General features: G+C 44.9%; 1 protein-coding gene across 25 annotated transcripts in view; it reads left to right on the top strand.

Moving 5' to 3' along the window:
• CYRIB (CYFIP related Rac1 interactor B) overlaps positions 1-1,437 on the top strand; it is a 223,457-nt gene extending 222,020 nt beyond the window's left edge. For 13 of the 25 annotated variants that reach the window (XM_069731908.1, XM_069731916.1, XM_069731919.1 and 10 more), the window contains one exon: positions 520-1,086. In XM_069731908.1, the coding sequence (XP_069588009.1) occupies positions 520-583 (64 nt within the window). In that variant the 3' untranslated portion in view covers positions 584-1,086. Of the gene's footprint in view, positions 1-519 lie in introns of all 25 variants that reach the window. The other 12 variants (XM_069731904.1, XM_069731911.1, XM_069731905.1 and 9 more) reach the window with 1 other exon arrangement.
• The last annotated feature ends 12,645 nt before the right edge of the window (positions 1,438-14,082 follow it).

The raw sequence follows: 14,082 nt of genomic DNA, 5'->3' as shown, positions 1-14,082 counted from the left end.
TGTACACAGTGACTCCACCAGCAGAATAGTGAGTGCAGCTCTGGGGTATAATACAGGATGTAACTCAGAATCAGTAATGTAATGTATGTACACAGTGACTGCACCAGCAGAATAGTGAGTGCAGCTCTGGGGTATAATACAGGATGTAACTCAGGATCAGTAATGTAATGTATGTACACAGTGACTGCACCGGCAGAATAGTGAGTGCAGCTCTGGAGTATAATACAGGATCAGTACAGGATCAGTAATGTAATGTGTGTACACAGTGACTCCACCAGCAGAATAGTGAGTGCAGCTCTGGGGTATAATACAGGATGTAACTCAGGATCAGTAATGTAATGTATGTACACAGTGACTGCACCAGCAGAATAGTGAGTGCAGCTCTGGGGTATAATACAGGATGTAACTCAGGATCAGTAATGTAATGTATGTACACAGTGATTGCACCAGCAGAATAGTGAGTGCAGCTCTGGGGTATAATACAGGATGTAACTAGTGATCGCTCTCTGCTTTCCCCAGGTACACAACGAAACATTTGAATGATGAGACTACCTCGAAGCAAATCAAGGCAATGCTGCAATAACAGTACCGTCGGGTCATATCTGCTGTGGACACAAGACAGTATTCTGCAATGACTGAGACTTTACAGGATTTTAGTGATTGCAATGACTATTTCTGCCCGGCTTCCCCTCTCTACTGTTTTATTTCCTCGCTCCGGTTCTCGATCACTTTCCCTTTCTTTAACTTTTTTTTTTTTTTTTAAACTGTGTTCTTGTTCTTAAGTAAGCTCTGATGTCGTCTTATTTTTTTGTGCCAAAATCAATGGGATTGAAGCCTGGGAAGGCGGTGTAAACAGTTTTACAATGGCCGTTTCAGTGGCAGCTATTTATGCATCGCATTCGATTTTTTTTTTTTTTTTTTCCCCCCCCCTGAATGTGGGGAAAATTTTGTGACTTGAACTAAATATTTTTAAACTTTATTTTATTTCCCCTCCCCCATCCCAGAAAATATACTAATATTTAATATTGCTTAAACTGCATGGCGGATCTGCCTTTTTCTGCTGTAAAAAAAAAAAAAAAAATTATATGTAAACATACAACTGGATTTTTTTTTTTCATTTTCAGCTTTTTTTTTTCTCCATGTGCAGCCAAGAATAAAAAAAAAAAAGAGCGAATGTGTTTAAATTAACTGTTGTAAAAAAAAAAAAATATGTTGGTACCCAGCACAATGATTTTTTTGACCTTGAGGAAAGAAAAAAAGAAAATGTTTTTAGGTTGCATTTTGACTAATTTTTGTAAGGACGTATGTTGTGTGTTTAATCTTTGATGACTAACATAAAATAATGTGATGTGTGCGTAACAGAATTACGTATGCATGTTTATGTCAAACGGATGGCTGTTAAGAAAATAAAAGTCGGCTTTCATTTTTCTAAAATAAGGCTTTGTACTGATTATTTGATTCATATTACTTTTTGATATATATATATATATATATATATATATATATATATATATATATACAGTGGGTACGGAAAGTATTCAGACCCCTTTAAATTTTTCACTTTGTTTCATTGCAGCCATTTGGTAAATTCAAAAAACTTCATTTTTTTTCTCATTAATGTGCACTCTGCACCCCATCTTGACTGAAAAAACAGAAATGTAGAAATTGTTGCAAATTTATTAAAAATGAAAAACTGAATTATCACATGGTCATAAGTCTTCAGCCCCTTTTCTCAGTATTGAGGAGAAGCACCCTTTGACCGTTTGACCTAGCACAGCCATGAGTCTTCTTGGGAATGATGCAACAAGTTTTTCACACCTGGATTTGGGGATCCTCGGCCATTCTTCCTTGCAGATCCTCTCCGGTTCCGTCAGGTTGGATGGTGAACGTTGGTGGACGCCATTTTCAGGTCTCTCCAGAGATGCTCAGTTGGGTTTAGGTCAGGGCTCTGGCTGGGCCAGTCAAGAATGGTCACAGAGTTGTCCTGAAGCCGCTTCTTTGCTATTTTAGCTGTGTGCTTAGGGTCATTGTCTTGTTGGAAGGTGAACCTTCGGCCAAGTCTGAGTTCCAGAGCACTCTGGAAGAGGTTTTCATCCAGGATATCTCTGTACTTGGCCGCATTCATGTTTCCTTCACTGACAACCAGTCATCCTGTCCCTGCAGCTGAAAAACACCCCCATAGCATTATGCTGCCTCCACCATGTTTCACTGTTGGGATTGTATTGGGCAAGTGATGAGCAGTGTCTGGTTTTCTCCACACATACCGCTTAGAATTATCACCAAAAAGGTCTATCTTCGTCTCATCAGACCAGAGAATCTTATTTCTCATAGTCTGGGAGTCCTTCATGTGTTTTTTAGCAAACTCTATGCAGCTTTCATATGTCTTGCACTGAGGAGAGGCTTCCGTCGAGCTACTTTGCCATAAAGGCCTGACTGGTGGAGGCTGCAGTGATAGTTGACTTTGTGGAACTTTCTCCCATCTCCCTACTGTATCTCTGGAGCTCAGCCACAGTGATCTTGGGGTTCTTCCTTACCTCTCTCACCAAGGCTCTTCTCCCACGATTGCTCAGTTTGGCTGGACGGCCAGGTCTAGGAAGACTTCTGGTGGTCCCAAACTTCTTCCATTTAAGGATTATGGAGGCCACTGTGCTCTTAAGAACCTTGAGTACTGCAGAAATTCTTTTGTAACCGTTGCCAGATCTCTGCCTTGCCACAATTCTGTCTCTGAGCTCCTTGGCCAGTTCCTTTGACCTCATGATTCTCATTTGGTCTGACATGCACTGTGAGCTGTGAGGTCTATTAAATTTGCAAAAAATTCTACATTTCTGATTTTTTTCCAGTCAAGATGGGGTGCAGAGTGTACATTAATGAGAATTTTTAACTTTTTTGAATTTACCAAATGGCTGCTATGAAACAGAGTAAAAAATTTAAAGGGGTCTGAATAATTTCCGTACTCACTGTATATTTCTTTTGGACTATTACATTCTGTTTTTACTAAATTATGTAAATTTACCGGTACAGACAATGTCATATCCACAGATCTTATGCCAGAAGAGGCCCTGGTGGAATTGGGTAAACCACTAGACCGCCAGTGTTTAAAAAAACAAAAAAATATTTTCTTCCTTCGACTGCCAGGTTTTGGTTGTTTTAATTTATATTAAAGAATACCAAGAATTACCCCACACTTATACTCTAGATCAGGCCTATGCAAACTATGGCCCGTGGGTCGCATACGTCCAAGCGATGTTGTGTGGTCTGCTGTGCTGTCCGGAAACATATATTCTTTCAGACTCAAATACATTTGGACACTTCATTGCCGAGACCTAGACAGAGCAGCGCGCGTCGGGAAGCCGATATGCGGCAGCGTGATGAGGTCAGCACACCGGTGACATCATCATACTGTTGCCGGGGCTGGGCAAGCTGAAGAGATGTCGTGCTGGTAAATGCTCCATAGAGGAGCTGAAGAAATGTGATTTTATTTTAGATGAGTGGTCCAGGGGGAGGGCACATAAATGGGAAGCAGAGGACATTATTTGGCAATTGGCAGATTGTGAAAGGGTGTATAGTATAGTGAGGGGCTGTGGGGACAATATGTAGAGGGGCATTGTGGTTGTTTTGTTATATATACGATCTGAGAGAGGCAGTCTGGGTGTATATTACGGAGAGGTATAGTGTAGGGGTATGTTATAGAGGGGCAGTGTGGGGGATTTATTATGGAGTGGGGGGTTTATTATGGAGTGGGGCTGTGAGGGTGAACATTATGGAGAGGGGCAGTATGGGGGTATGTTATAAAGAGAGGCAGGGTGGGCGTATTTTATGGAGACGGGGCAGTGTAAAGGTATATTATGGAGACGGGGCAGTTTTGGAGTATATAATAGAGGGGCAGTGTTGGGGTATATTATGGAGAGAGGCAATGTGGAGTTTTTATTATGGATAGGGTTATATTATGTAGAAGAGCAATATGGGGGTTTATTATGGAGAGGGGCAGTGTAAGGGTATATTATGGAAAGTGGTTGTGTGGGGGTATATTATAGGGTGGCAGTGTGGGAGTTTATTATGGAGAGGGGCAGTGTAAGGGTATATTATGGAGAGGTTGTGTGGGGTATATTATAGGGGGGCAGTGTGGGAGTTTATTATGGAGAGGGGCAGTGTAAGGGTATATTATGGAGTGGTTGTGTGGGGGTATATTATAGGGAGGCAGTGTGGGAGTTTATTATGGAGAGGGGCAGTGTAAGGGTATATTATGGAGAGTGGTTGTGTGGGGGTATATTATAGGGTGGCAGTGTGGGAGTTTATTATGGAGAGGGGCAGTGTAAGGGTATATTATGGAGAGTGGTTGTGTGGGGGTATATTATAGGGTGGCAGTGTGGGAGTTTATTATGGAGAGGGGCAGTGTTAGGGTATATTATGGAGAGTGGTAGTGTTGGAGTCTATTATAGAGAGAGTCAGTGTGAGGATATTATAGAGGGGCAGTTTGGGGGGATATTTTGTGCAAGAAGCACAATGAGGAGTAATCATTATTCAGGGGTGCAGTATAGGAGATATTTATGGGGCAGTATAATGATACATTTTTTTTTCTTTTTTTTTTTTTTAAGAGCACCGTATCGTGAAGTGCTGCTGAAGAGAGAGAGAAGAGGGAATTCTGCAGATACAAGCTTTGGGCATGAAATCTCATCATGGTGTTTGGATAAAATGGAGAAGAAAAAAGGAGCGACTTAAATGAGAACAGAAGTCGCCTATAAAGTACTTGTATGATAATATGTGATCCTGTCTGCGTCTCAGAACTGTGTTTCCTGTATTATGAATAGGATTTGACTTCTGCTCCAAAAACTCAGTTTAAGTTAGCGTGTGTTTACACTGATTTTGTTTTTTAGCAGAAACTCTCAAAATCCTTCTTAAATACACACTTGGTTCTGGGTGTGTATTAATGTACTAACGGTTGTTCTGGTGATGTATTCATGTAATTATCCCTTTAAATTTTTATGTGGCCCTTGGGATTGGTTCAGTATGTCAATGTGGCCCTTGGACCAAAAAAATGTTGTGCCCACTGCCGTAGATCATCAGGTAGCACTTATACCCTAGACCAGGGGTGAGAAATTAATTTTCCTGAGGGGCCACATGAGACACCGTGACTGTTGTGGAGGGCCGAACCAATAGGCTGAAATTAATTCATCTGTTTAATATTAACATATTAATTATATTAATAATTGTATCACTTAATATTGAGCAGAATTATGTATGCTGACAACCCTTATATACTGCATGAGCCCCCATATATCCTCCTGTATGCAGATTGAGCCCTCGCATAGCCTTCTATATGCAGTATGAGCTCCCACATTGCCTCCTCTATACACTGTCCATGCGTTGCCTCTATACAGTATATACCCCGACATTGCTTCCTATATGCAGTCTGAGCCCCCACATAGCCTCCTATATACAGTATGAGCCTCCTATGAGCCCATACATGACCACCTATATACAATATTGGCTCCCACATAGCCTCCTAAATGCAGTATGAGCACTCACATAGCCTCCTACATACAATATGAGCCCCAACATAACCTCCTATATGCAGCATGATCCCGCACATAGCCTACATGCTGTATGAGCCCCTACATAGCCTCCTATAAGCAGTATGAGCCCTCATACTGCCTCCAATATACAGTACGAGACCCCATATAGCATCCTATAAACAGTATGTGCCCCCACATGGCCTCCTATATGCAGTTTGAGTCTCTACATGGCCTATATTTAGTATGAGTGCCCACATAGTTTCCTATATGCAGTATGGGTCTCCACATGGCCTGTATACAGGATGAGCCCCCAACATTGCCTCTTATATACATTGAGCCCCTACATTGCCATCTATATACTGTATGCCCCCACATAGCCTCTTATATACAGTATGAGTCCCTACATGGGACCTATGTATAGTATGAGCCCCCACATGGCCGCCTATATACAGTATGAGCCCCACATGGGTCCTATGTATAGTATGAGCCCCACATGTCCTCCTTTATATAGTATGATCCCCCCACATAGCCTTTTGTATACAGTATGAGCCCCACATAGCATCCTATATACAGTATGTGCCCTCGCATACACATGAAAAAACTACCACATGTACTCCCCTCGCTCCAGTTACACCGTTATCTGCTCTCTCTGATCCACTGACTGTCCGCAGTGCACAGCTGACGCGATGTAATGTCATCATGTCTGCTGTCTCACACGGTGTTTGGAAGATGGAGTCACCAATGTATTCACCACAGATATCCTGAGGATGCATAGAGTGGTAACAGCAGGCGGCCACGGTTGGGCGGGCCATGAGGCGGCCCGTGGGCCGCTGTTTCAACTCTTCAGCTGGTTTATCACTTCTTTGGGAGCTGAGATACAATTCCCTAGCCCAACCCATGACTGACTGCCACACCTGTTCTCAATCAAGAAATCACTTAAATAGGAGCTGCCTCACCAGGTGAAGTAGACCAAAATATCCTCAAAAGCTAACCATCATACCTCGATACAAAGAAATTTTGGAACAAATGAGAAACAACGTAATTGAGATTTATCAGTCTGGAAAAGGTTATAAAACCACTTCTAAATATTTAGGACTCCAGCAAACCAGAGTGAGAGCCGTTAGTCAAATGGTGGAAACATGGAACAGTGGTGAAACTTCCCAGGAAATGGCAGGCCGACCAAAATTACCCCAAGAATGTAGCAACATCTCATCCAAGATGTCACAAAAGACTCCACAACAACATCCAAAGAACTGCAGACCTCACTTGCCTCAGTTAAGATGCATGTTCATAACACCATAAGAAAGAGATCGGGCAAAAATGGCCTGCCTGGCATAGTATCAAGACAAAAACCACTGCTGAGCAATAGTAACATAAAGACTTGTCTCAGTTTTGCCAGAAAAAACCTTGATGATCTCCAAGAGTTTTGGGAGAATACTCTGTGGACTGATGAGACAAAAGTTGAACTTTTTAGCAGGTGTACGTCTCATTACATCTGGCGTAGAAGTAATGCAGCATTTTCCTATCGCCACGACAGCACCCCTACGAGAGAGGGGATCCGCCCACCTTCCGGACAGGAACCTACAGAATATAAAGGGGCGGTCCCCCTCACCACTCCAGTTTGGGTTCCTGTCCGGACGGCGGGAGCCTGCAGCAGCAGTCTTACCCGGGCCTCCATGCCTCCGCGCGGTGTCTGTTAGGAATGGCGGAATCAGGGGCTCGGAAGCAGCGTCGGGGGTGTCCTGCGTGCAGACCCCCCCTCGTCTGGCCGTGAGGAGCGCGTCCCAGGAGTCGGGCAGTGCCGTCCTGGTCCGCGGTGAAGCGCGGTGTGCAGCGTCCACACCGGCGCTGGTGAACCCGGAAGTAGTTGATACGCTTCCGGGGTAAGCCGGGGGAGGAGCGCTGTAAAAGAGCGACGCTGATGGTAGGAGGCGCGCAACCATGTCCTCAGTAGGGGACGCCGAGCACCCTCATGGAGAGGGAACGGAACAGCACAGTAAGAATGGTAGTCGCTCAGGGAGAAGCAGCAGCAGCGTGGTACGGGGGCAGCAGCGTGCAAGCGCCTCAGCGTCACATTTGGATCCTACTCCTCCAGAACCGGTATTCACGGAGTCAGCCTTATGGTGAGTGTTAAATCAGACACCTGGTGCTGATATGGTCTGTTATTTGTGCTTTGTTTTAGGGGAAAAAGACCACTAAGTCTAAGCACAAGCAATGTGCTCTATGCATGACTCCAATGCCTGACAGTTACACCAAAAGGCTGTGTCAGGCTTGCATATCTCAGACCTTAGAAGAGGAAGCTCCCCTTCGGTCATCAGACCTTAGAACGGTCATCAGGGAGGAAATAAGCTATTCCCTTAGAGGCAGCCGCCAGGAAAGGTCGGGCAGGGACATATCGCCAGGATCTAGTCTGTCCCTGCAAGAAGGGGAATGTTCCAGATCTTCATCCCCATCCTCCTCAGATGAAGAGGGAAGGCCTTGTTTCTCGGTAGACAACATGGACATGTTAGTTAAAGGAGTCCGAGCTACCATGGGTGTTGCAGAGAGCAAAGAACCAAGGTCCGCACAGGACATAATGTTTGCGGACTTGTGCCAGAGGAGTCGTAAGGCTTTTCCGGTGGTGGATACGGTCAAGACTCTTATAAAGAGAGAATGGGATAAGCAAGACAAAGGTTTCCTTCCGTCATCAGCCAAAAGAAGGTATCCCTTTGATGACAATGAGCTGGCGGAGTGGATGAAAGTCCCGAAAGTGGATGCAGCGGTGGCGTCAACATCTAAAGCCGGTACTTTGCCGCTGGAGGACGTGGGCCTTTTGAAAGACCCGTCAGATAGGAAGGCGGACATGTTTTTGAGAAAAACATGGGAGTCAACTGCCGGGGCGTTCAAACCTGCTATCTCTAGCACATGTACAGCTAGATCCGTCATGGTGTGGATATCCCAACTGGAAGAACAGCTGAAGTCCAAGGTGCCCAGAGACAAGATGCTGAATTCCCTTTCGCAAATACGTGAAGGGGTGGCGTATTTAGCGGACGCATCAGTGGATTCATTAAAATTGGCGGCAAGATCAGCAGGTCTCTCAAATGCTGCTCGCCGTGCCTTATGGCTTAAGACCTGGAAAGGGGATGCCCAGGCGAAAGCTAAACTGTGTACAATACCGTGTAGGGGTGAGTACCTGTTTGGCATTGGATGATATCCTGGCTAAGGCTGAGGATAGGAAGAAAGGTTTTCCTAAAGCTTTCAATCCTACCTTTAGGAATACCTTCAGGAGACGCTTCCAATACAGAAGACCCTACCAAAACCGAGACTGGGAACCATCAGACCCGAAAAAGAAAGGTTCGGACTTTAATGCTTCAACATCTTCCTCAAGAAGAAGAAGGAATTATCGTTAATAATGATCTTCCAGTAGGGGGCAGATTAAATTACTTCTATGCTCAGTGGGCCAAAATAACTTCGAGCAATTGGGTTCTGGGTATAATTAATTCAGGGTTAAAATTAGAGTTCCGGGAAAGACCTTCTGAATTTTATATCTTGACTGCCCCTGATTCCTTAGACCAACAAAAGGCCCTTGAAAAAGAGGTCCAAATGTTAAGACGGAAGAAAGTCATAGTGGAGGTTCCAAAACATCAGCAGGGAAAAGGGTTCTATTCCCCTTTATTTTTAATCTCCAAGCCAGATGGATCCTTTCGAACCATCATAAACTTACGGAGATTGAACAAACATCTAGAGTATCATGCCTTTAAGATGGAGTCGATTAAAACGGCAACTAAACTTCTCTTTCCCAGATGTTATATGACAGTCCTGGATTTAAAAGATGCGTATTACCATCTGCCCATTCACCAGGATCATCAACAATTCCTCAGAATGGCGGTGCGCTTAAACGACCAGGTCAGACACTTTCAGTTTGCTGCAATGCCCTTTGGTCTATCTATGGCACCGAGGGTGTTTACTAAAGTCATGGCAGAAGTAATGGCCTATGTCAGAGAACAGGATACGTTAATTATACCCTACTTGGATGACTTCCTGGTAGTGAGAAATTCTTTTTGCCAGTGTAGTACTCGCCTAAATCATGTAATATCTTCCTTACAGGACTTGGGTTGGATAGTCAATATGGAAAAGTCAAGACTCGAACCATCAACGACTCAGACTTTCCTAGGTATTCTGCTGGATTCGGAAGTGCAACAGTGTTTCCTTCCGGAAGAGAAAAAGCAGAGGATTGTGCACAAAGTCAGTACGGTAACAAAGAAGCCAGATCTGACTTTAAGAGACGCTATGTCCCTTCTGGGATCCCTAACGTCCTGCATACCAGCCGTCCAGTGGGCTCAATTCCACACTCGAGTGTTGCAGGCCCAAGTCTTGGATACAGAAAGGAGTCTTCAAGGGCAATTAGGCGGAAAACTCAGGCTGTCCACCGCCACTCTACACAGTCTGAGATGGTGGTTGAACAGAAGACATTTAGGAAAAGGAGTACGCTGGAGTATAGTACCAGACAACACGGTCACAACCGATGCTAGTCCTATAGGTTGGGGAGCTCACATAGGAGATGTCTGGACTCAAGGGCAATGGTCTCTCTTAGAGGCTCAAGAGTCCTCAAACTGGAAGGAGCTCACGGCAGTAAAGAAAGCCTTACTCAGGTTGCTTCCATCTCTGCTGGATTCACATGTAAGAATCCAGACAGACAACACAACAGTAGTGGCGTATCTCAACCATCAAGGGGGTACAAGGTCAAGATCCCTAATGAACACCGCCACAGACATACTAGAAATAGCCGAAGCCCACTTTCGTTCTCTATCAGCTGTGCACATTCGGGGAGAGCTCAACACAGAGGCAGATTACCTCAGCCGTCATTCTCTACGTCAGGGAGAATGGGTTCTAGATCGACGGGTGTTCAGACAAATAGTGGACCTGTGGGGATTGCCAGTAATCGATCTATTCGCAACGAGAGAGAACAGGCAGACCAGGAAGTTCGCTTCTCTTCGGGTGGCGGACAAGCCCTGTATAATAGACTCCCTTCAAATACACTGGAATTTTCCTCTAGCTTACGCGTTCCCTCCAATGTGTCTGATCCCGTTAGTCCTCAGGAAGATCAGGGAGGACAGGGCGAGAGTGATCCTGATTGCCCCCTTTTGGCCCAGGAGGGCATGGTTCTCGTTACTCAGGGCAATGTCTGTGTCCGACCCCTGGGTACTGCCGACCAGCCCGGAGCTTCTTTCTCAGGGTCCATTCAGTTACCCCAATGTGGAATCCCTGCATCTGACGGCGTGGAATTTGAGAGGGAGTTATTGAGGAGAAGAGGGTTTTCAGAGGCTCTCATATCTACCCTTTTAAATAGTCGGAAAGAAGTCACCACTAGGGTTGAGCGAAACGGGTCGTTCATTTTCAAAAGTCGCCGACTTTTGGCAAAGTCGGGTTTCATGAAACCCGATCCGACCCCTGTGCGGGGTCGGCCATGCGGTACGCGACTTTCGCGCCAAAGTTGCGTTTCAATGACGCGAAAAGCGCCATTTCTCAGCCAATGAAGGTAAACGCAGAGTGTGGGCAGCGTGATGACATAGGTCCTGGTCCCCACCATCTTAGAGAAGGGCATTGCAGTGATTGGCTTGCTGTCTGCGGCGTCACAGGGGCTATAAAGGGGCGTTCCCGCCGACCGCCATGTTACTGCTGCTGATCTGAGCTTAGGGAGAGGTTGCTGCCGCTTCTTCAGAAGCAGGGATAGCGTTAGGCAGGGTCCATTAACCACCAAACCGCTTGTGCTGTAGCGATTTCCACTGCCCAACACCACCTTCGGTGTGCAGGGACAGTGGAAGCTACATTTTTTTTTTTTTCCCCTCAGCGCTGTAGCTCATTGGGCTGCCCTAGAAGGCTCCCTGATAGCTGCATTGCTGTGTGTACGCCGCTGTGCAAACCAACTGCTTTTTTCAAAGCACAAATCCTCTTGTTCCTTCCTTTCTGCACAGCTATCTTTTTGGTTTGTACACACTTTTTATTTAATTTGTGCATCAGTCCACTCCTTATTGCTGCCTGCCATACCTGGCTGAGATTACTGCAGGGAGATAGTAATTGAAGGACACTCCCTGTTTTTTTTTTTTTTTTGTGGGAGATTAAGATTGACATTTCTGCTAGAGTGCCATCCCTGTCTGTGTCATCTCGCACTCAGTGGGCCATAGAAAGCCTATTTATTTTTTTGCTTGATTTGGGTTATAAAATCTACCTGAAAAAATCACTACATCAATCAGTAGGAGAAAAATATTGGCCTCAGGGCTTGTGTGCCACTCTTGACTCCTGTGTGCATCATCACTCACTCAGTGGGCCATGGAAAGCCTATTTATTTTTTTGCTTGATTTTGGTTCTAAAATCTACCTGAAAAAATCACTACATCAATCAGTGGGAGAAAAATATTGGCCTCAGGGCTTGTGTGCCACTCCTGACTCCTGTGTGCATCATCACTCACTCAGTGGGCCATAGAAAGCCCTTTTTATTTTTATTTTTTTGCTTTATTTGGGTTCTAAATTCTACCTGAAAAAATCAATAAATCAATCAGTGGGAGATTAATATTGGCCTTTGGGCTTGTGTGCCAGTCCTAAGCGTGCCATCTCTCTCTGTCTCTCAGATAGTGGGCCATAGAAAGCCTATTTATTATTTTTTTTATTGGGTTTATAAATTTTCCCTGGAACAAAAAAAAAAAAGTGGGAGATAAATATTGGCCTCTGGGCTTGTGTGCCACTCCTGACTCCTGTGTGCGTCATCTCTCACTCAGTGGGCCATAGAAAGCCTTTTTTTGTTTTATTTGTTTTCTAAATTCTCCCTGAAAAAATCATTTTATTTTATTTAGTTTCTAAATTCTTCCTGAAAAAATCATTTTATTCTATTTTTTTTTTTCCTAAAGTCTCCCTGAAAAAAAAAAAAAAATCAGTGGGAGATTAATATTGCCCTTTCTGCTTGTGTGCCAGTCTTGACTCCTGGGTGTGCCATCTCTCTCTCTCTCTCCAATTGTGGGCCATAGAAAGCCTATTATTTTTTTTAGCTTGATTTGGGTTCCAAAATCTACCTGAAAAAATCACTACATCAATCAGTGGGAGATAAATATTGGCCTCTGGGCTTGTGTGCCACTCCTGACTCCTGTGTGCGTCATCTCTCACTCAGTGGGCCATAGAAAGCCTTTTTTTGTTTTATTTGTTTTCTAAATTCTCCCTGAAAAAAAAAAAAAAAATCAAATCAGTGGGAGATTAATATTTACATTTGTGCTTCAGTGACAGTCCTGCGTGTGTGGCATCTCTCTCATTTGTTGCCACCAACAACAGAGTGTGTAACATTGTGCCTGATTTTCGTTGTGGTCTCACTCACCTGTAAAGGGGTAGCTAAATCATACTGAAGTTATAGCTCACCGTGTAATTTGTGTGACAGCAACAAATACCGTTAGTTTGTTTACGTTTTTAAAACAATGAGGAAGTATGGTGGAAGAGGTCGTGGCCGGGGGCGTTCATTGTCAGCTGGTAATGAGGGTAGTGGTAGTGGTGGAGCATCAGCTGGTCGTGGGAAAAAAAATATTCCACCTAAGTCTGGAGCTGTGGAGCCAGGTTCGTCGTCTGGCTACACAAGGCCTCGAACGCTCCCTTTTCTGGGAGTAGGAAAACCGCTTTTAAAGCCGGAGCAGCAAGAGCAAGTTTTGGCTTATCTTGCTGACTCAGCCTCTAGCTCTTTTGCCTCCTCTCGTGAAACTGGTAAATGTCAAAGCAGCGCGTCGTTAGTGGATGTTCACGGTCAGGGACAAGTCGCTTCCTTGTCCTCTTCAGCAAAAACAACAACAGAGAAGAATGCAGCAGGCGACACAACGGGTTACTCCATGGAGCTCTTTACACATACCGTCCCTGGCTTAGAAAGTGAAGCAGTTAACAGTCCATGCCCATTACAAGTTGAATCTGACATGGAGTGCACTGATGCACAGCCACAGCCAGACTACTATGCTGGTCCTTTGACTCAGACCACAACATTGCCCTCGCAGGGTGCTGATCAAGAATCAGATCCTGATGAGACTATGTTGCCCCATCACGAACGCTATACCACCGACCGACACGGTGACACAGACGAAGTTGCACACGAGCTACAAGAAGAGGTAATAGATGACCCAGTTCTTGACCCCGATTGGCAGCCATTGGGGGAACAGGGTGCAGGCGGCAGCAGTTCTGAAGCGGAGGAGGAGGGGCCGCAGCAGGCATCAACATCGCAACAGGTTCCATCTGCCGGGCCCGTATCTTGCCCAAAACGCGTGGCAAAGCTAAAACCTGTTGGAGGACAGCGTGGCCATCCGGTTAAAGCTCAGTCTGCAATGCCTGAAAAGGTATCCGATGCTAGAAAGAGTGCAGTCTGGCATTTTTTTAAACAACATCCAATTGATCAGCGCAAAGTCATCTGTCAAAAATGTTCAACTACCTTAAGCAGAGGACAGAATCTGAAAAGTCTCAATACAAGTTGCATGCATAGACATTTAACCACCATGCATTTGCAAGCCTGGACTAACTACCAAACGTCCCTTAAGGTTGTAGCACCCTCGGCCAATGAAGCTAGTCAGCAA

Source organism: Ranitomeya imitator, chromosome 6 (genome assembly GCF_032444005.1).
Source record: "Ranitomeya imitator isolate aRanImi1 chromosome 6, aRanImi1.pri, whole genome shotgun sequence".
NCBI lineage: Eukaryota > Metazoa > Chordata > Amphibia > Anura > Dendrobatidae > Ranitomeya > Ranitomeya imitator.
The sequence above is the reverse complement of the archived record's forward strand: the minus strand, read 5'-3'. Positions and strand labels throughout refer to the sequence as shown.